The sequence below is a fragment of the Saxophila tyrrhenica genome (assembly GCF_035928015.1).
Source record: "Saxophila tyrrhenica strain CCFEE 5935 chromosome Unknown scaffold_7, whole genome shotgun sequence".
In the NCBI taxonomy this organism is placed as follows: domain Eukaryota; kingdom Fungi; phylum Ascomycota; class Dothideomycetes; order Mycosphaerellales; family Extremaceae; genus Saxophila; species Saxophila tyrrhenica.
In genome coordinates, this window is record NW_027041739.1 from 1,269,001 (window position 1) to 1,290,152 (window position 21,152).

Sequence of the window (21,152 nt, forward strand, 5' to 3'; positions counted from 1 at the left end):
AACGAAAGACGACTTTTGGAACTACCGACTATGCTCCGGTGACACCAAAGACTTCCCAAGAATGCCCAAGATCCTAGCGCGCGACCCAGCGTGGCTGTCCTCGAAATTGTTCAAGGCTGAGGAAGAATCAAGATCAAGGCAGATTCAGGACGTCGTATATGATGGACCGCTGCGGAAGATTGTGCATCGAGGCTCGGAGGTTATTGTTGCAGTGGGCAATGAGCTGCGCTGGAGCGGTTTGGGCGATTTGAAGGTCGCTGGTGAAGAGGCCGACAGGAGGTATCGCGGCGGGAACGAGCAAGAGGAGGGTGAGAAGACGTACAAAGTAGGCAGTATGGATATGGAAGGAGGTAGAGATATGCTAACAAGGCCTTCAGATCCTTAAAACACCCGTAGCCCGCCCAATCACCCAACTCTGCCTCTCCCCAGCTGGCGACTACCTGGCCGTTCTCACCTCGCACACGATACACATCTGCGTCTTGCCGACTTACTCGTCCCTACAATCTGAGGATAACTCACCGCTCCGCCTCCGAGCCTTCCAGCTCGGCCCTACAGCGCACGTTCTCGAGCAATCACCGCTTGTATGCGCGCTCTGGCACCCCCTGGCAGCCAACGGCGAATGTCTCGTCACTGTCACTCAAGATGCGTGCATTCGCCTCTGGGAGCTCGATACCTCCAGTCGCTCGACTTTCTTCGAGCCGACGGTTGCCATCGATCTCAAGAAGCTGGCCAATGCGACTTCGAACCAAGCAGATTTCAGCACGAGCAAGTATGGCACCAACAAGGGTTTCTCGCCGGATGATGTCGAGATGGTTGTTGCAGCGGCTTGCTTTGGTGGGCAGGGGTTGCCTGACGAGCATGGCTGGGCTAGCATGACACTCTGGGTTGCCATGACTGAGGGAGATGTGTATGCGCTGTGCCCGCTTTTGCCTGCTAGGTGGAGGGCTACGGAGACGATGCTGCCGAGTCTGAGCACGAGTGTGATGGAAAAGGTGCGGGCGACGACGAGGGATGCGGACATTTCAGAGGGCGAGAAAAGAGTTGTGGAGCAGCAGCGGAAGTGGCTGGCGGATGTCGATGCGCAGGATCCGCTGCTGATACCTTCTCACTTTGAAGGCTGGCGCGAGACTGCGGAGGTCTATAATCGACCTACTGGACTGAGTGCTGTGCCAAAGCTGCAAGGACCATTCCAGCTGGCGCCAGAGCCGGACTTCGGAGAGATCACGGACATTCATGTCATTGCGCCCAAGGTGGACAGCGACGCACTATATGCCGGCGATGGGGAGGACGATGTTGATGCAGACGAAGGGCTGAGCGTGGGAATTGTCTGTCTGGCAACGAGCACCAACGAGATCCATGTCTGTCTGGACCTTGAAGGTGTGGAGGCAGAATGGCTGCCCACAAAACGCTCAAGAGCCTATGCGCTGGACGAAGTCGAGGATGCCAGGGAGCTTCTGCTTTTCGAGACCATCGACCTCGCGCAACAGGGCGACGACCACGAAGACAACGGGTTCCCGACCTTCACTATCTCGCCCGTCGATCGATATCAGCTGTTCGTCACCCATCCCACTGGAGTCAGCGGCCTAGATTTCGGACCATGGGTCGGTATGCTCGAGGATGAATTGTCCAGCCCCTCGGACAGCGGCGCAGGCTTCCGACTTGACATCGTGCTGGACTCAACACACACCCTCGTCGACCAGCCAATCTACATCCCGACGTCTTCGGATTCTAACAACAGCAGCGCCATCAACACAGCCATCTCTCTTTCCTCTCCCGCCCTCAGCGGCCTCTTCCTCCTCACCCTCGCCAACCAAACCCCCTACTCCGCCATCCTCGACATCCTCCAACCCAACCAAAACCCCTTCGAACCGGACTCCCCCTCCGCTCCTCTCGCCGCCCCAAGCCCCCGCGCCCCCTACCGCCCACCCCAAGACTTCGACACCCTCTCCTCCTTACCCCAACTCATCAAATCCGCCACAGACTCCTCCCGCCTCGGCTCTGGAGGCCTAGCTGCGCCGCTGAAAGTGAGTCCAGCGACCGTCCAGCTCATGACAGACGCCCATCGCGTTCTGAGCAACGAGACCCACCGCCTCGGCATCGCAGCCGCCGACCTCTTCCGCCGCTGCGAGCGCATGCGCGCGGAGTTGCGCGAGCAAGTGCGGAAAGTTGCCGAAGTCGCTGCAAGGGTCGACGCTGTCACTGGAGCCGACGAAGTCGAGCCTCCCTCCGAGAACGATGAGCGAGACGCCGACGATGAAGAGCGCGATCCCCTCAACGGCGCCGAGCGCATCGAACTCCGCATCCTCACCGCCCAAGACAAAACCCGTCAACTCAACTCCCGCGCCGACGCTATACGCAAGAAGATGTCCCGTCTCGCCGGCCAAGGACTAAGCGAGCGCGAGCGAGCCTGGGAGAAGGAAGTCGCGAGGGTGGAAGGGAGTCTTTTCGCTCCTCACCCTACTTCTCGTGACGGAAGCGATGTCGTCGCTAACGGCGATCGCGACGAGGAGGGGAAAGGGAGCACGCTGGCGGGACGGGTTGAGGCTGTGACGCAGATGCAGGCCCGTCTTGTTCGAGAGGCTGACGAGGCTTCCTCGGCGACCGAGGCGAGAGGGCAGGGGGGGAGTGGGGACGCGAGGGGAGGTGATGGTGGTGGTGCGGGGACGGGGACAGGGGTGGGAGGGGAGTACAGACGGCAGAAATTACAGCAGGTTATGGCGTTGTTGGAGCGGGAGAGTGCGTTGGTTGAGGGGGTGCAGGAGAGGTTGAGGAGGTTGGAGAGGGGGTGAGATTCTCCCTCTCAACCTGATTTAAGACGAGTGCGGTTGAACTTGTAACGTTAAGGCAGTTGAAGCTGGGCCCGCGCTTTGAATATGTAGCACGTACAAACCGCCCGGCATCACGCTAGCGAACGCTTCTTCCTCTTTCTATTCTAACAACGCTAATCCACAATTCAAAATCACCACTCGCGACTGATCCCCTCACCTCTCCCTGCGCACCACACTCCCCGTCCCCTCCGGCGGCCTCTTCTCCCCAAAATTATGCAACCGCTCGCCCACAAGATACACCTCATCCCGAATCCTCGCCCTCCACCTCCGCGTCGCCTTTAGCACTTCCCCGCACGCGAGCACGAGCATCACCGCTGACGCGGCGAGCGGGTAGGCGTAGCGGTACATTTTCACCCGCTCCTCACTCCCTTCTTCTGCCAGTACGCCGCCGTCGAGACGAAGGGAAGTGATTATCGTAAACGCTACTTTCGCCCCCACCGCCGGAACCAGCAGGATAGTCAAAGAGAACAGCGTAGCAGGCAACACCACAAACCGCGTCGCGAGCCGGACGTCCGGGTCGAAGTACCCCGGCGCTGTGATGCGACGGAACGCTTCTGCGGCGCGGGAGGCCGGCGCCGTGAAGATGAGGCGCAGAGCGATGCGGGCGTAGACGAGGCCGAGGGCGTAGGATTGCAGGATGTGGAAGGTTGAGGGCGACAAAGATGGGTTGGTCTCGGTGGGCGAGGCGGTGAGGTTGGCGAAGTGGGCGAGCGACAAGGTTGCGTTGTTCGCGGTGGAGGCGTCGCCGGCTGCGCTGGGAGTGGAGGAGGAGGCGACGGAAGCGGCCCAGGTTTGCAGCGGCAGGATGAGGTAGAACTGCAGCACCAGCGCGAACACCGTCGGGATCACGATGCCGAGGAAGCCGTAGACGTAGCAACATCGCAGGATTCTCGCCGCCAGGCGCTGCGCGCGCGAGATCCACGCCCAGGCGTTCAGGGATCGCGCTTTCGTCTTGACGAAAGCCGCGCCGCGCCGGCCTTTCAAAGCTGTGAAGAGCAGGCAGGAGAGGAGGTAGGCGCCGATGGAGTAGGCGTAGAGATCGTTCGCTCGTGCAGCGTCCGGCAACATGGCGGAAAGGATCCTGCGTCCGATGACCAGCGGAAGAATGGTAGCGCACAGTCCCAGCCCGGCGGAGAAGAGCCACAGACACACCATAAACAGCGTCACGCGCACGCGAAAGAGCGGGGGCACGTAGATGCGGGCGAAATGGTCGTTTTTGTGGCCGTGGCGGTCGGAGATGAAGACGTCGTCGTCGTGGACGTGGAGGAAGGCTTCACCGGGTTTCGGGGGGCGGTACTGGTCGTTGCAGGGCGTGAGGACGAATTTGCCGTTGGGGGTGAAGCGAGGGTCTTGCCATTTCTTCGCTTCGGGTCGTGCATCGTCATCCGCCTTCCACCAGATTGATGAGAGAGTCTCGAACATCTCCTTCCAGCTCTCGTGCTGGGAGACGCCCTCTTCTTCCCGCCTCCGCTGCCCGAACAAAAAGTGGCTCAATCGTAGCCCTCTGGCACACCTGCGCAACCACCACCCATAAACCTCCCCCACCGCCTCCGTCGGCTTGATCACCCGCAGCACAAGCGGCGTGACGAAATTGTACACAAACAGATTGAACGGAAACTCCAACACCGGCTCCGTAGCCCCCCAGCGCACGGGGAACACTCCCTCCCCCAGCTGCGTAACCGTCCACACCACACCGCCCAAACACAAGATCACAAGAGCCCCGTAGACTAATGCGGAGAAGGCAATCTTCCTCAACTGCACGCCCACGTTCCGTTCCAGCACATCTCTTACAGGATGGAACGTCGGATCGTCCGGGTCGCGGACGAACCACAACACGCCCTTTCGCAGGATCTTGCGACACATGCCCACGAACAGCGCGAAGTGGAACATATAGCACGTCCCCACGAACCAATGCACAAAGCAGAACGTCCATGGTTTCGCTCCCGCAAAGGCCCAGCGCGTCGCGACGCTCGCTCCGGGGAACAAAGGGAGGAATGCCAGGTCCAGGAGTAATCCGCAGTACAAGGGGAAAACGAGCATCTCGATGCTGATGATGAGGATGACTTTCAGCACCCCCCCGGCCTGTCGGAGGCCGTCGCGGACGGCTTTCTCGGTGCGTTGACCGGCTTCGGTGAGGGTGAGGGGGGAGTCGAGGGCGACGTAGATTGCGGCGAGGGCGGCGAGGGTGGCATAGCCGGTTAGGATGGCGAGGAAGCGGTCGGTCGGGGTCCAGTGGATGAGGGTGGGGTCAGAGGGGATGCTGGGTGGGGAGAAGTTTAATGAGCCGTGGGAGAGGTCTTTGACAAAGGTTAGGAGGGGAGCAGTGGTGGTGTGGAGGTAGATGCTGGTGGTATGGAGGTGATGGGGGAAGTCGGGGATGTGGGCGAAGTTGCGGAGGGTGTGGGTGCAGACGGTGAGGACGGAGCCGGAGGAGATGGTTTCGACGGTCCAGGTGATGGCAGCGCTGATGTAGCTGAGGATAGCATCAACTTCGTCCCCAATCTGTCGGAGTGAAGCATGGGAATGCACGCTCCAGGCGAGGATGGCCCAGCTCCACATCACGTCCTCAGGGCCTTGCTCGATGGACAGCAAGCCCTGCAGTCTCGCTCCAGCATTCTTCGACGCACCAAGCCAGAACTCCGCAAGTCTTTCCACCACACCAGCACTGAACCCAGGCATCGTGACCCCCACCCCCAACGCCCTCACAACCCACTGCACCACCATCCCCAACCCACTCAACACCACAACGCCCACATCAACCACAAAATCCGCCCCCGCCCCCGCAGCCCTCAGCGGCACCTGCACCAAAAAGTACCCCGGACTGCCCACCAGACTCAACACCACTTTGCCGAAGATATACGGCGCCACGACCGCCCCTCCCACTGTCGCCGAAACCAGCAAAAGACAAAACGCCGAGGTCTGGAAGAGCCCGATGATCGGTCCCTGCAGGCCGAGCAGCTCGAAGATCCCTTCGAGGTCTTCGGCGTCTTCGATGGCTTCGGGGTCGAGACCGGCGGCTTGTGCGGCGGCGAGGACTTCCGGATCGTGGTCTGCGTGGGGTTGGGCTGGAGGTGGAGCAGCGTGTGCGTGAGGTTGTACGGGAGGTTGAGGAGCGTGCGCGTGAGGCGCGGGTTCGCCGTCGCGGACGGGGACAAAGGGCGCTTCTGCTTGATCACCATCTAGGTCTACTTCTCGTTGTCTTCGTTCTTCTTCCACGCGTGGAGCAAGTTGTGCGACGGCAGCTGCGGGCGCGCGGATATCGCCCCAGAACCAATCCCTGATCCTTCCTACCAAACCGACATTTCTCACTTCAACTCTTCGAGGCACTTCATCGGGCTCAGCGTCAACGCCCGGCTCGCCCTCGTCCCGCTCGGGAGGCAAGGGTTGATTGATCGCGACTCTGAGCTCGTCGAACTCGTGTCCTGCGTCTTCGAAGCCGAATTCTTCGCGGAAGACGCTGGCGACGCGGTTGCCGAAGCTCTCGCTGTTGCGGCGCTCGGGGGGCATGCGGCCGGCGGGGTGGAAGGGGTTGTTGTTTGTGTTGGCTTGGTCAGCAGCTGGATTGGCGTTTGCATCGCCTTCTGCGGCAGTAGCAGAATCAGCACCAGCAGCAGCAGAGTCCGCGTCGGTCCCAGCACCCTCCCAAGACCCAACAGCCCCATCCTCCTCCGCAATCTCCCTCTCAAGCTTCTCCAGCTCCTCCGTCTCCCGCTCGACGACCTCCTCATCTCTCGGTTCCGGCACAGCAGTCAACCTCCCCGTCCCGCTGATCTTAATATTGACCTTCGCATCCGGGCCAGCGTTTGTAATGGGAAGCGGATCAAAGGCGCGAGTGGGCTTCGACGAGGCATTCTCATTGCCATCACCGTCGTTCGTGCCGGTACGCTCCGGCGGCTGCTGGGCCGGAGCTGTAGATGGCGGTGCTGGCACCGCAGCTTCACCGTCGGGAAGGCGGAATGAGTCCGAGATGAACGCAGCGAGCATTTCCTGCCGGACCTCGTCACGCATACTGGTCACGTCCAGTAAGCGCGGCACGTTCGCGGGCGACGGTCCGATAGCAGGTCCCTGGTCTTCGGTTTCCTCGTCAGCCTCGACAAGACTCCGCTGCACCCTCGTCGCTCTCGCCATGAAGTCCCGTTCAGGCAGTCGCGGCCGCCTTCGAGGTGCAGTGCTCGCTTCGCTGTCGTCCTCGTCCATGTCCACCCACTCATCACTTTCGTCCACCGTCTGCGCTATGGCGTCAGCTCCTCCCGCGCTGCTAGACTCTTTCTTCCGTCGCGCAACGGCCTGTTTTGCAAACTCCTCCAGCAAAACACCTTCCCACCGTCTCCGCTCTTCGACGCCGTATGCGCTCAGCTTCTCAGCCAGCTTCCGCGTGATCTCTTCGGGAGTCACGCTCTGCGCCTTCGCAGCACGGACTTGCTCAACAAACTCCCTAGCAGCAGCGACGAACCGCGCGTACTCCACCTCGCCGCCCTCCCCCTCACCAATCCTCATATACTCCGTCCCCTCATCCATCACCTCTCCCAGCCTCTCCCACCCCACGAACCCCGTCCCCTCCCCCAACCTCTCCAACCTTCCCCTCGTCTCCTCAAGCGCCTCTCTCTGCGCCCTCACCCTCTCCTGCGTCTCCCTTAACCGCACCTGCCACTCCTCCATCATCCCTTCGTCCACCCCCGCGTCCTCGGCGCGCAGGTTCATGAGGATCGGTTGTTGCACGACCCACTCGCGGATCAGGAAGATGAGGATGAAGGCAGTGATGATGAGGCAGGTGATGAGTTGGCCTTCGAAGATGTCGAGGAGGAGGGCGTTGAGGCGGGGGGAGCTGGTGGGGTGGGCGAGGTGGGGGAAGGGGGTTAGGAGGGAGGGAGCTGTGGTTGGGAGGGTTTGGGTGAAGTTGGTCGTGGGGTTGGCGTAGAGGTCCGTGTGGGCGTTGGAAGTAGCGGCAGGGCTGGCGAGGGAGTAGATCGAACGCGCGATGCGGGCGGGAAAGGAGTCGGAGTCCTGCTCTGTAGTCTGCGTGACCATCCCCACCATCTGACCCATTCTATCCACATAGCTCGTGCCGTTGTACGCACCCTCCTCTTCCAACCTCTCCCCCATCCACCCCACAAACCCCTCCTTCGCCCACCCCGCATCCGCCAACCAGAACAACCACCGCCAAACCCACCTCACCACCCACGGCACGACCCCCAACCACATCCCCGCCACCACCACCCCTCTCCCCGTCCTCCCCGCTCCTTGCAGGACATGCCATCCCGCCCTCCGCACAAAAACTCCCCACGGTAAAGTGGCAGGCATATCGGCGTCATAGAGCTTCGTGAACCGGAACGCCGTTTTGCACAGTTCGCAGTGCGTTTTGCGCGAGTGCGAGAGCCATTCCATCAGGCATTCTTGGTGGACGTGGCGGATGCTGCCGTTGCATTTGCAGGGGTGGAAGAGCGGTTCGGTGGCGGTGGGCTCGGAGCGGCAGATGCGGCAGGTTTCGGGGGGTGGGGCGGAGGTAGTGGAGGAGAGGGTGGAGCGGCGGGTGAGGGGGTAGTCGTTGGTAGGGTCCATGGTGGGTGGATCGTCGGCCATGGTTCAGAAGGTGATAGGTAGATTGTTGGCCGCGATGGCGATGGAGGTGTTGTTAAGAAGGCATTGAGTGGATGATCAGCCAGCCGTGTGTCGGTGTTTGATCGAGTGGTGGATGGGCGGATTCTCGTAGGATCGTTGGAGTCGTAGTCGTTGTGGTGAATACTGTTTCCTTTGAAGGCATTCGTAGGTCGAACAAACGGACATGAATGTCGATCTTCAATCTGAGTAATCACGTCACGTGCTCTCAACGCCGAATCTGGAAGTTGTTACGATCCGTTCGCTTTCACATGATCGTCCGCAATCCAAGTATCGAGCTATCCAAGTCTAAATCTTCCCATCGAATTCTAATCAATTGTTCAGTACGAGTGGGTACCTAGAAGTGAAGTTGCACATGCTCGCAGCTGCCAGTGACCTCAACGCGCTTAAGCGAGCGCCACGCGACAGGCGAATCAAGGTTTGTTGGCCGACTCGCGATTTGGTGGAAGTCGAGGCCAATTTGCTCGCGTGCAACAACACGTCCCAGCGTTCAAGCGCCGGACGACACTTCCAACGACCTCACCTCCTCTTCTACCCCATATCACCCCCATCTTCCCCTTATCTCCTGCTAAACCAGGAAGTCGCGGCATTAGCGAGCAGTTGCATGTGAAAGGAGCGGCACCTCAGCAAGCTCAAGGTGTCCCCACCAGCTCTCCCTAGCTCGCACCTTACCCACATCTCACCCTTTCCCTCTCGATGGGAGCAGACACACGCAACGGCAAGCGAAAGGGCGCCGCCTCCTCCACCACCATGAACGGCCAGCCCAACGCCGCCAACAACCCGCGCCGACGGCGGAAGAGATCAGCAGCCGCCGCATCCACCACCTACACCGGATGGCTGCTCGATAAGGCCCTGAAGATCGCCGTGTGGTACAGCATCGTCACCCTCGCCTTCCGATGTCCCCAGACGAGCGACGGCCTGACCGACGAGAGCCCCAAGATCTGCCGACCGAGTTTGCAGGCCAAGGAGTTCGTGCAGCCGTATGTGCGGCCGTACTATGAGCAGTATCTCGATCCGTACGTGCAAAAGGCACAGCCGTACGTGGATCAGGTGAACGATCGCGTCTACAAGCCTGGGTTGGCGGCGTATGAGCAATATGGAGCCCCACGGGTGGCACAGGCACAGAAGATCTCGCAGGAGCAGTGGGTGAAGACGGTCAAGCCGCAGCTGGATAATGCACGACAACAGGCTGGGAAGCAGTATGAGGCCTCGCTTGGCCCACACGTGAAGAAGGTCACGGACGTTGTCTACCCATACTACGACCAAATCTCCACTTCTGCGAGTGATATCTGGGAGCTGGAGGTCCAGCCGGTCTACCGCAACACCGCACCCTACGCCCACAAGATCTACCTTCAGGGCCAGGACTTCGCTCTCAACCACGCTCTCCCATACGGTCAATACGCTGGCAACACCGCCTGGGCTGTCTGGACGCGCCAAGTCTGGCCTCGTCTGCGCATCCTGTACGGCGAGAACGTGGAGCCACAACTCAACCGCATCACCGAGCGTCTGGGCCGATACAAGGACGGCAAGCGCCTGTCTGCCGAGATCAAGAGCGTGGAGGCCGAGTCCGCCGCATCCTCATCCAGCTCCAAGCTCTCGTCAGTCGCCTCTTCCGTCTCGTCGACTGCTCGCTCTGCAGCCTCCAGCCCTGCCTCAGCAGCCAAGGAAGCCACTACGTCCTCCTCTTCCAGCACACCGACCCCGTCAGTCTCCCCCGTCGAGCAGTTCCGCCAAGATCTCAAGAACTGGGAATCCATCTGCTCCCGCGCCACCACAGAAGGCGCCGACGATCTCTCCGAGCGTATCGCCGAAATCTCCAACCACCAGTCCTCCTCCTCCGTCAACGGCGTCGGCTCCGCCCTCGTCGTCCAACTCGAAGAAACGGCCACCGGCGCCATCAACTCCGTCAAAGCCCGCATCCAAGCCGTCGTCGCCTCCATCCCCGAAGACGCCGACGAGGCCAGGATAGAAGAAGCAAACGAAGAACTCGTCACAGGCATCCGAGCCGCGGGCCAGAGCATCAAAACCCGCGCCCAGGCGGTGCGGGAATGGCACACCACTTTCAAGAGCGAGCTGGACGACTTGGTGAACAAGGCTTTGGAGAGCACGATCGAAACCGTCGCGGGCATTCGCGAACTCCGGCTCACGGAGATCGGACGACGCTACGCGGATCAGGAGCTCCCGCATAAGGAATGGAGCAAATACAACGACCTTAAGAAGGGCTCGCAAGGCTGGAGAGATGAAGTCGGCAAAGTCGCGCACGGGCACTCTGCTGTCAAGGACGCCAGAGAGGCTGCCGAGGAGGTGGAGGCGAAGGGTATGAGTGTTGCTGAGGAGGCGGCGAAAGAGCTTGGGAGGTTGAAGGGGGTGGCGAAGTGGAAGGTTGCGGCGAGGGATGAGACGGATGATTTTAATACTCGTGCTGTGCCTGCGGCGGCTGAGAGGGCGAGACAGCAGGTTGTTGGGAAGGCGGAGGATGTTAAGGAGGCTGTTGCGGGCAGCGGGTCTGGTGTTTCTGACTCGGCGACTGATACTGCGAGCAAGGCCTCCGAGGCTGTCGTGGGTAGCGAGACTGGTTCGGTGGAGAGCGCGGCGAGCGAGGCGAAGAAGTCTGCTTCCAGTGCTGCCAGCGCTGCGAGCCAGGCTGCTGCGGGTTCTGAGTCCGGTTTCTCTGACTCCGCTACGGATGCGGCATCGAGTGCGTCTGAAGCTGCCGCCGGCTCTGATGAACCCTCAGTCAAAAGTGCCTCCGGCGAAGCGAAGAAGTCTGCCACCAGCGCTGCTTCTGCCGCTTCAGAGGCTGTCGCTGGTTCAGAGTCTGGCGTCTCGGATTCCGCGACGGATGTGGCATCCAGTGCTTCTGAAGCTGTCGTTGGCTCCGAGACTCCCGCTGCAGAGAGCATCTCTTCCTCGCTTTCGCAGATGGTTGAAGATAACGCTGGCACTAAGTCTCTCGGTCCCAAGGCAGCCAGTATCCTCTCTGCTGGTCAAGCGAAGAAGGATGCCGCGAGCCAGAGCGTCGAGTCTGCTGCTAGTGAGGCATCTGGCGAAGCCGAAGATACTGCTTCTGGTGCTTCTGGCAGTGCATCCTCCTTGGCCGACGAAATCTCAAGCAGTGCCTCCAGTCTAGCTGACGAAGCCTCCTCGACCGCCTCGACGGCTACGAAGAAAGTCTGGGGAGGCGCCAACGCACAAGTCCTCGTTGAGGCTCGCGAACCTATCCTCGATGACATTGTCGACGACGAGCCTACCTACAGCGAGCGTATTCAAGCGATCATCGACGGTGCAGGCGACCAGGCGTCTTATTTGACGAAGATCGTCGAGGATGCGATGAAGAACGTGGGCGTCACGGCAACGCAGCAGGGTACCGTGGAGAGCGCGACGAGTGTTGCCTCTGCGCAGTACGAGAGCGCGATGGCCGCGGCGAGTAGTGCGTTATTCGGCCCAGAGAAGGGAACGGCCGAGAAAGGCAGCGATGCAGCAAAGGCCCAATACGAGAGCGCCGTCACCGCAGCCTCCTACGCCATCTACGGCACCCCAACGCCAGTCGGCGCAGCATCTTCCGCCAGCTCTGCCGCGGCGTCCATGGCCTCGCAGGTCAACGACGCTACCGCCAACATCGCTGCGGGCGCCAGTGAACAGTACAACAACGCCATCAGCCAAGCTTCCGTGCAGTACGAAGCAGCCAAATCGGCAGTCTCCGTCCAAGTCTCCGGCACGCCTAAACCAGCGCACGAACAGGCCTACGCTTCAGTGGAGTCCGCCTACTCCGACTCCCTCGCCGCCGCATCCGCCAAATACCAAGACGTCGTCTCCGCTTTCTCCTCCCAGACCGTAGGCCTGAAAGGCACCCAAGGCGCTTACGAAAGCATCTCCGCCATCGCTTCATCCCGCCTCTCCGACGGCTTGTCCGCGGCATCCGCACAGTACGAAAGCGCGAAAGTGGCCGTAGGCGTTGAGCCCACGCCTGCCCACCAGGCTTATCTTGCTTCTGCGCAGAGGAAGTACTATGAAGGTGTCGGCATGGCGCATGACCGCTACTCGTCCTTTCTGCAGGCTGCGAGCAGTGCCGTGGGTGCTACGCCGACGGCCGGGTTCGCGGGTTACGCTGCTGCGGCGCAGGCGACTTATAGCGCCGCTGTCGCGGCTGCGAGTGCCAGTATGCAGAATTTGATGGAGGAAGCGAGTTCGGCTGCTGGCGCGACTACGAAAGGGACAGTCGAGGGGGTGGTGGAAAGTATTTCCGTCCAGTATCAGGATGCGATTGCGGCTGCGGAACGCCAGCTCAGCGCTGCTTCGACTCAGGCTAGCGAGGCGGTTTATGGATCCCAGACTGGGTATGCCGAGTCCGTCGGCTCCGCTGCGAGTTCGGCGCTCTACGGCAGTTCGACCGGCTACGCTGAGTCCGTCGGCTCTGCTGCGTCTACTGCGATATATGGTTCCGAGACCCCGGCTTATGAGAGCATGGCCTCGCGCGCCGCGGAGAACTGGGACGCGCTGATCGCCCAAGCCAGCTCGCAAGTCTACGGCCAACCTGCCCCGTTTACTGACGAAGTCCTGTCCCAAGCAAGTTCCTACGCCTCCTCTGCCGGCTCCGCCGCCGCACAAGCAACAGAGTACGCTTCCCAGCAATTGGACGCCGTGCAAGCCCTCCTCTCCGAGCTCGTCGCAGGCAAAGAACCCGCCTTCACCGACTCCGTCTACGCCCGTCTGCACTCCGCGTACTCGACCGCTTTTACCGCCCCCGCCGTCGCGGCGAGTTCAGCGAGTAGCTACGCGAGCGAAGCTTACGCTTCTGCGTCTTCGGCCGTGCATGCGCTTTTCACCCCGCCGAGTCAGATGGACAGTTTTATGGATACGCTAAACGCGCAGCTGGACGCTGCTGTCAATGCCGCGAGCACGCAGGCTTATGGGTCGAGTAAGGGGGTCGTGGAGCAAGCTACTTCCGCCGCTGCGAGTGCCGCCAGCGAGGCTAGCTCTGCGATGAGCTCTGCCAGCATTGTGGCGAGCGAAGCTGTTTACGGACATGAGACGGCGTACGCGGAAGCTGCGTCCGCTTCTCTCGCCGGTATCGCCGAAGCGGCTTCCAAGAGTTTGAGTGAGGCTATCTACGGGCCCCCCACGGGGTCAGTGGAAGCCGCGGGCGCGAGCGCCGCGAGCGTTTACTCGAGTCTGACGGCCGCGGCGGCGGAGCAAGCCGCTTCCGCTAGCGCGTCGGTTAGTAAGGCTGTTTATGGCGAAGAGCTGGGTTATGTTGAAGGGGTGCAGGCGCAGATTCAGGCGGCTATGAGTAGTGCGCAGAGTAGGATTGCGGGGTTTGGAGGGGAGGCGAGCAAGGCGGCGAGTGAGGTCGTGAGTAGTGTGAGTGAGGCGGTGGAGGGGGCGGCGAGTGGAGTGAGCAGTGTTGCTGGGGACGCTGTGAGTCAGGCTAGCGAGGCGGTGGAGGGGTTGAGCAGTGGGGTGAGCAGTGTTGCTAGTGAGGCGGCGAGTAGTGCGAGCAGTGTTGCTAGCGAGGCGACGGGGTATGTGAAGGATGAACTCTGAGCTTCCAGCGCGAGCTGAGGAGATCAGGGGCGGCGGGGGGTGAGGAAGAGAAGGTCAGCACGAGGGAGGGAACGAGAGGAAGTGGAGGGAGAAGTGGAAGCGGAAGAAGAGCAAGGAGACGGGAACGCGATATGATGGGCCGGTGACGATGGGCTATTCAGGACGACTTGTGCAAGTGGATGATTATGCTGGTGGAAGGGGGAAGATGTACACACGACTGTTCTGCTGTGGTTGTTGGTGTGGCTTTTCCGAAGGGCTGTTTAATTTGCACTATATCCCCTGGTGTTGATAGCGTTCATAGTCCCGGTTACGTTGTAGTTAATGCGTGTAATGATACTACTCTACTTTGCAGATCTTGTTGCCTCTCTGCATTTGGCATGTCTTCACTTTGTGGTTCTTGTGCTTAAGGAGTCTTCTTGAGTGTATTCCGCTGCGTTGCGGGTCGTTGTCCAGAATCGTGAAGGTAGTCTTGCTGCGCAGAGATGAAGTCTAAGTCGCAATGCTCAACTTGGGTCATAGGCAGGAACGTGATGAAATGTAATTGATGATTCTGATGCTCGTTTGTCTACATTCTACAGACATGGACTCATCCCAAACAAGCGAATCAACATACACTATGAGCTCCACCTCGTTCTCAAACAAACCCCTTCCCACCATGCCTTCCACCCATCACTCCCCCACCACCATCTCCGTACTCGGCCCAACATAAAACTTATGCCCCCTCAGCACATAATACACCAACCCCAACACCACCACGCCCCCATACACGGCACAGCTATAATTCATCGTCTGCGCATCCACTGGCACGCTTGGCGGGAAAAACGTAAACACCACCGTCACCAGCGTATACACCGCCGCGACGCAATTCACCGGTAAGCCCCAGCGGCCGAGATTCCAGGGGCCGAAGCGGATGGGTTCGTGGCGGAGGCGTTTGCGGATCATGAGTGCGATGGGGATGAAGTAGGAGGATAAATAAGCGGAAACGACGAGCGAGACGATGGCGTTGAAGGCGACGGAGGAGCCGATGTTGATTAGCCCGAGTAGGGCGTTGATCAGGCCGGTGAGGAAGATTGTGTAGGTCGGTATGGCCCAGCGGGAGTCTACTCGTCTCCACAGACGTGACAGCGGCAGTCCGTTGTCCCGCGAAAAGGCCCAGGCTTGACGGGAGGCGGAGGCGACGAAGCCAAAGGTCGCGAAGATGTACATTGCGACGAGGAGGGAGATCATGGCGGTCGTGCCGGCTTTGGATTGCGTGGCGTTGTAGAAGATCTCGATGAAGGGGAGGCCGTAAGGGGAGGTGAGGGCGGCGACGGGGTTGCCGAAGCTGTAGAGCATGAAGATGTAGGTTGCAAAGCCCATGGCGCCATTTATGAAGATGGTGAAGAACATTGCTCGTGGGACCTGATAGAGAAACCGGTCAGCAACGTTCAGATGATCTTTGATTATGTTCTCTCTTACATTGACAGCAGCGTTCTGCACCTCCTCAGCCATATGACAAGCACCGTCGTACCCGATGAAGAGAATGGCAGAAGCTGACTGTCCGATGAACCACGAAAGGCCAGCACTGTGATAGCCGGAGAAGCTGTTGTTGAACTCAGTCCAGACGAACGCATTGTCGCTGATGGGAGCCAGGTAGACGACCGGGATCATGATGGCGAAGAAGCCGACGACGTGGAGAATTAAGATTAGTCCTTCAAGGCCGGGTAAGATGCGGACGAGGACGGTGTTGACGAAGAGTGTCACCAGAAGTACAGCATACAGGATCAACGTTCCTTGCCATCGTGTTGGAGTGTATGATGGGTTGTTGAGGGCCACCATCGACTGGATGATTAGGCCGCCGAGATATGTGCCTGTGGCGGCGGCTGCTTGCCATCCAAGCTGCTCATGTTGTTAGCGCAACCCAAGAGTACATGAGAGGTAAGGTCATACTGTGCTCAGCCACCCAGTCAGCCAGCTGAGGAACTTCGCACTCTTCCGTGGAGCAAGCAAGGCAGTCCAGTGATATTGACCGCCAGAGATTGGATACCTTTGGGACGATGTCAGCCATCGCTCTCGATTATGATTGATCAGGCGTACATGGAGGCCATCTCCGCCATCGATGCACATGTCGCCAGCGCGCCGAAAAAGGCCACGATATAGCCATAGATCATCGACACACCTCCCCCATTGACGAAGGCTGTTGTGAAGAAGCTATGCAATAGTCAGCGCGGCACAAGAAGTCCCATGCTCTTGGTAGGACCCACGGTATAGCCGACTCCCACGTGCACATCATGGTTGTCGTGAACCCAAGAATGGTCACCAGCCCGAACCGTCTCTGGCCGTTGAATCAGTACACCGCAATGAATTTGCCAGATACAACATTGCATACCTTGGTCTCTTGTCGCACACCCAGCTTCTGCATGTCGAGGGCATCTTGCTCGGTACTACGAGCGACCTCACCATTCCTGCTGATTTCGCTGCTCTCGACATTTGCCTCGTCGGTCTTCTCACCTCCCAGCGCACCGATAGCTTTCCGCGCTTCGAGGATTCTCATGCTGTGTGATGGTGTTTTGCAAGAAAGGATGAAACAGGAATCAATTCGCAGCCAGTAGAAAGATGTGAGGTTGCAAGAAAAGGTCGAAGAGGACCTGCTCCGCTTATGGGAAATGCGCAAGGGACTCGTGCACCGTTACACTGCATGCATGGAAGAGAACGCCGTGCAAGGGCGCTCGGAAATCGTTTGGTCGGCATTGCTGCTAGCCTGCTACTTGTCGCTTGCTGTACGCCGCATGGAAGCCTGTGTAATCTGGCTATCCGGCGGTTACGAGAGCAGCTACAATTCTCAAGAGCCGGCGTGTGAGTGCAATTATCTGAAATCAACCAACGGAAGATCTCCATGGCGTGCGCTACGAAGCAGCCACAGCTGGGCATAGTAATTATACCTTCCAGTACCAGCTGGAAGGAGTTCTGTGGCTGGATGATGGTCGGACTTGAACGGGAAGGCACTTTTTAGCGCCAGGTTGTTTTGCTTGGTCGAACGTTTATCTGGTTGCACATGGCATCGGAATCCGGGACCTCCCTTGCAGCCAGATGGGCTGTACTTCGCTCATGGCTGGACGGTCTTTCTCTCTAGGTTCGAACAACGCTCGATACTGAGCCCGTTGTTGCTTGTCGCGCCGATCCTTACTCTGGAGGCATCACCTCATTCGCACCTTAGACTTACTATCGTCTATGCGACGACGAGCAGATGCCGCAGGACACCTACATCGAGGGCATCCGATACGCGACCATCAGCCCGGACGATCATGGCGCAGTACTCCAGATCATCGCCTGGCTAATGATGGTTGTCATGATTCTTGCAACGACCCTGAGATTGATGATACGATTCACCACCAACCATATACCCGGGTTCGATGATGCATTCGTTTCGCTCGCAACGGTGGGTTTGCGCCGGTCTTCTTTTAGCCAAGACGGGTACTGACTGCGTCTGCCATCAGCTGTCCGGTATTGGCGAGGTCATAGCCATCTCCATCGCGGTGAACCAAGGTCTCGGTAGACGTTCGGAATTGCTGGATGAGAAGAATGTTCAAAGCATAGAGAAGGTCAGCAGGAATGGCCAGATGACGGGTCAGAATCTCTCAGCTGAATTGATGCAGAACATATACACCTCTACAATCCTCTACATACTCACCGTCGCTCTGGCCAAGGCATCAACTCTCCTCCTCATATCGCGCCTGGCAACGGCAAAGCTTCACCTCCGCACGGTACAAGCGTTGAGCGCGATTGTGATAGCATGGACGCTTGCAGCGTCATTCGGAAGCGCCTTCGCATGCCAGATGCCTCGACCTTGGAATTTCCAGAGCGGGAGGTGTTTCGATATCGTAAGCGAGACAAAGGCCAGCGACAGAGCGTTCGCTGATTGTCATGCAGGCAACTTTCTGGTACATCATGGGAGCAGTCGACATAGCCGGTGATCTCGCGCTCATCATGCTTCCAGGCTGGGTGGTTTGGGATTTGAGAATGCACTGGGGGCGTAAGATGGTAGTCATTTCAGCCTTCTTGTTTCGCACAATGTACCTTTCTCCCCAAGCTCCGACAGTGAGAAGGACAGCTCATATGTTCGCAGAGTGATGGCAGCCCAAATAGCTCGGCTTGTCTTCCTTCGACAATGGCAGATGTCCGATGATCTCACGTACCCGATCGCATACCACATGGCGACGACTTGCCAAACGACGCTAGCAGTCATCGTCGCATGCATACCTGCACTGAAGCCGTTCAGTAAGTGCGAGCACTAATCGCTCATCATTTGTTGGAAACATTGCTGACCCATCGTGACCAGTGGATCGTGCTGCATCCGGGCTGATGTCCGTATACGAAAGGACGTTCTTCTTCTCATACGTTAGCTGACAGTTCGTGTTATTCATGGGTGTATCGCTCTCGGATCGACACGGCACCTACACGTTGTCGGAGGACTATCGAATGCAGCCTCTTTCCAAACGAAGCGACGGTACTCCAAGAGGCAGCAACTTCCGATCTGATGGGTCAGATCACCAGACCTTCATCGTTTCTGCGGCCTCGAAAAAACCGGATGAGGGAGACGATGGGTCGGAGGAAGGGATCATCCAGAAGACGACTGATTGGAACGTCCGTTACAGCGACCCAGATTCAGCAAGGAGACACGCGGCAACAGAGGACGCGGACGAAGTCGCTTCGCCTGATGGCGCAAGAGGGCATACCGTGCTGTGATGCCATACTAGATCCATAGACGCGTAATAGCTGGAGTGAACTTTGCAAGGCCCGGCAGATCAGTTCTGACCGTATGGTGCTTGTGGAGTTCGCTACCCTCCAGTGTCCTGAAACGTCATCAGGTTTCTCTCATCCAAAAGCCAACTTCCGCTGCCCCTTCTCCACACCACCATTGCCGCTTACATTCAGCGGCGGCCTTCCACGTCCTCTCGGCTTTGCCTGACTCTGCGGAGCTTTGGCTGGAGGTGGAGGTCGTGGTGGAGGGTCTGGCTGAGATGAAGCCTGATTCTGCAGATCCTGTGCAAAGTGAAAGTCTTCGTGCTCCGGCTGCTGGTCCATTGGTATTGACTTCGAACACCGATCGCAGAAATACGTTTCTATGTGTGACTGATGAAGACCATTGATGTGGGGAGACCTTGGCCGGGATGAAGGCTGAGGCAATGAAGGCTGGTCTGCTCCTTGGTCGTCTGAGTATAGCTCTTCGAAAGGCTCTTCCGGTCCTTCTCCGTCGTCATCGTAATCCTCGTGCTCGGCTTCGTAGCTGTGGTGAGGCCACGGTTCAGACGGCTCAATACTGGCCGAGGCACTTCTTCTGATCTGGGCTTCCTCGTCCATCGACGTCTCCCTCGATTGAGCGCCAAAGAAGTTGGCGATGCCGTTTCCCGTCTTCTGCCGCTTGCTGGGCGGTCGGTTCTCCGTCCGACTTGACCTCGATTTGCTTTTCGACCAGCCTTGCATGGCCGGTGCGGCATTCACCGCTTTCGCCTCTTCTCCTCTGACCAAGAAGCCGCCAATGCCTTGGTTGCCTGTGACGCCATCCTCGAACCCACCAACGCTGAGACTCAAGTTCGCGCAAGGCCATGCTCTGCCGTCTACCACCACCTGCGCCAATAAGTTCTTCGCCAGATCGAAAAGTGCGTCTTCCGTGATGGTCCTGCCCATGAGAATCGGAGCCTGCTTCGACCTCGTCTGCGCACCCTGCCTGTGATGGAGGTTGATAGTCTTCGGCCTCCGCTTGTGCTCAAGCACGCCTTCCTCAACGAGCCTGGAGAAGATGTCTGCCACGAAAATACGAAGCCACTTACATGCCACCTCGAAGCTGTTGATGCTGGGACGGAAGCTCTTTGCGGAAAGCATAGACTTGATCGCGGTACGAGGATTGACCTCGCTGCTGTCCTCACCTCGTAAAACGTTGTAGAGCCACGACCCGGTGTCGTCGCCCAGCTGCCGCTTCAACTGCTCGATCGGGACAGGAAGTAGGTCAGAGACAGTGTCAGTGTTGAAGGCTGCCACAACCTGATCGCCAAGCTTGCCTCCCAGATTGCGGATCTTAGTGAACTTGAAGCCGGAGAGAAAGTGCTGTACTGCTCTGTTGCGGATAATCGTCTGGCTGTTGGGCTTCTTGTGGCCGGACCCGAGCTTGGCTAGCATTTTGTTGCGAGAGATGCCTGCGGAACATGTGTAGCGAAGCTCTTCTTTGATTGCGGCCCTGACATCGCGGACGATTTCAGAGGCGATCAGCATGGCAATGTCGTCCCAGTCTGGGTCATCTTCTTCGCTCTGGGTGGCGTCCAGATCAACTAATGCATCCGCTGCCCAGTCCAGAGCCGTGGTGGGTGGTCGTGGCAAGCACTCAGTTGGGTCGTCGTATGGTGGCGGGCCCTGTAGCTCCGGATATCGTTCCAGCATGATACTGTGCACCTGCGCCGACAAATCCACGAATACCTCGTCAATGCTTGCTTTCTCAACCTTCTGCAGGTCTTTCGGCAGGCATTCCTTGATCTGCGCCAATATCCTACGCGCCTGTATGCGATATGGATCCAAGCTGACCTTCCTCACGGCAATCTCTCGAAACGCTTCCGCGCTGTCATCGCTGTAACTCCACTTCGTGTCGCCCTCCTTCCAGGTCGCAACGTGCTGGCAGATCAACTCCGGACACTTCTCTTTTGCTTCTGAGATTGTTACGTGTCTGCTCAGACCGTATGCTCGTGCTGGGTAGTTGATCGCTATTAAACCCTGCCATTGCTGGACTGCCAAAGGCTTTGACGGGTCGATGCCCAGGCGGACAGTCTCGCATTGAGCGTAGAAGGCGTCGAGGTCGATGTGGGCGATGACTCGCAGTGGGCAGTTGGAAGCCGAGTGCGCTAATGTCGACAGGTTCTTATAGGTGAACTTGCTGCGTCGTTTCAGGCGAGTGTTGGGCGAGATCGGGGAGGATGCGAAGGGTTGGGAGGAGGTCATCGTTGTGTTATCGTCGTATCATGGTTGTTTTGTGTATGCCTTTTTCTCTCAAGTGCTGGCTAGAAGCTGTTTTGATCCCGTGATAGTATCTGCTGTCACATGCTACGATGAATGCATCGCGTCAGGGTGTACGCGCCGGGCGTAAAGTGGTCTTGGCGTGACCTCAGAGACGAGACCTGACGGAACGAAGTGTATGTA

The 21,152-nt window shown here is 58.7% G+C and overlaps 6 protein-coding genes across 6 annotated transcripts; 3 read left to right on the forward strand and 3 right to left on the reverse strand.

Annotated features, from left to right (window-relative positions):
- Positions 1–61: 61 nt before the first annotated feature.
- Positions 62–2,789, forward strand: LTR77_005231 (uncharacterized protein; the record flags this gene model as incomplete). The annotated part of the gene is made up of 2 exons (XM_064802479.1): positions 62–325; positions 378–2,789. 2 exons carry the CDS (start codon positions 62–64, stop codon positions 2,787–2,789), a joined length of 2,676 nt encoding a protein of 891 aa, XP_064659840.1.
- A 192-nt stretch (positions 2,790–2,981) lies between these two features.
- On the reverse strand, positions 2,982–8,408 carry LTR77_005232 (uncharacterized protein; the record flags this gene model as incomplete). The annotated part of the gene is made up of 1 exon (XM_064802480.1): positions 2,982–8,408. One exon carries the CDS (start codon positions 8,406–8,408, stop codon positions 2,982–2,984), a length of 5,427 nt encoding a protein of 1,808 aa, XP_064659841.1.
- Positions 8,409–9,194: 786 nt separating this feature from the next.
- Positions 9,195–14,031, forward strand: LTR77_005233 (uncharacterized protein; the record flags this gene model as incomplete). Its single annotated transcript, XM_064802481.1, has 2 exons — positions 9,195–13,966; positions 14,016–14,031. The coding sequence occupies 2 exons, from the start codon at positions 9,195–9,197 to the stop codon at positions 14,029–14,031; spliced, it is 4,788 nt and encodes a 1,595-aa protein (XP_064659842.1).
- Positions 14,032–14,657: 626 nt separating this feature from the next.
- On the reverse strand, positions 14,658–16,521 carry LTR77_005234 (uncharacterized protein; the record flags this gene model as incomplete). The annotated part of the gene is made up of 2 exons (XM_064802482.1): positions 14,658–15,866; positions 16,357–16,521. The coding sequence occupies 2 exons, from the start codon at positions 16,519–16,521 to the stop codon at positions 14,658–14,660; spliced, it is 1,374 nt and encodes a 457-aa protein (XP_064659843.1).
- Positions 16,522–17,214: 693 nt separating this feature from the next.
- Positions 17,215–18,713, forward strand: LTR77_005235 (uncharacterized protein; the record flags this gene model as incomplete). The annotated part of the gene is given in 6 exon segments (XM_064802483.1): positions 17,215–17,406; positions 17,465–17,848; positions 17,898–18,000; positions 18,114–18,245; positions 18,307–18,365; positions 18,378–18,713. 6 exon segments carry the CDS (start codon positions 17,215–17,217, stop codon positions 18,711–18,713), a joined length of 1,206 nt encoding a protein of 401 aa, XP_064659844.1.
- A 129-nt stretch (positions 18,714–18,842) lies between these two features.
- RAD30 (DNA-directed DNA polymerase eta rad30) lies at positions 18,843–20,954 on the reverse strand (the record flags this gene model as incomplete). The annotated part of the gene is made up of 2 exons (XM_064802484.1): positions 18,843–19,771; positions 19,799–20,954. The coding sequence occupies 2 exons, from the start codon at positions 20,952–20,954 to the stop codon at positions 18,843–18,845; spliced, it is 2,085 nt and encodes a 694-aa protein (XP_064659845.1).
- Positions 20,955–21,152: the final 198 nt, after the last annotated feature.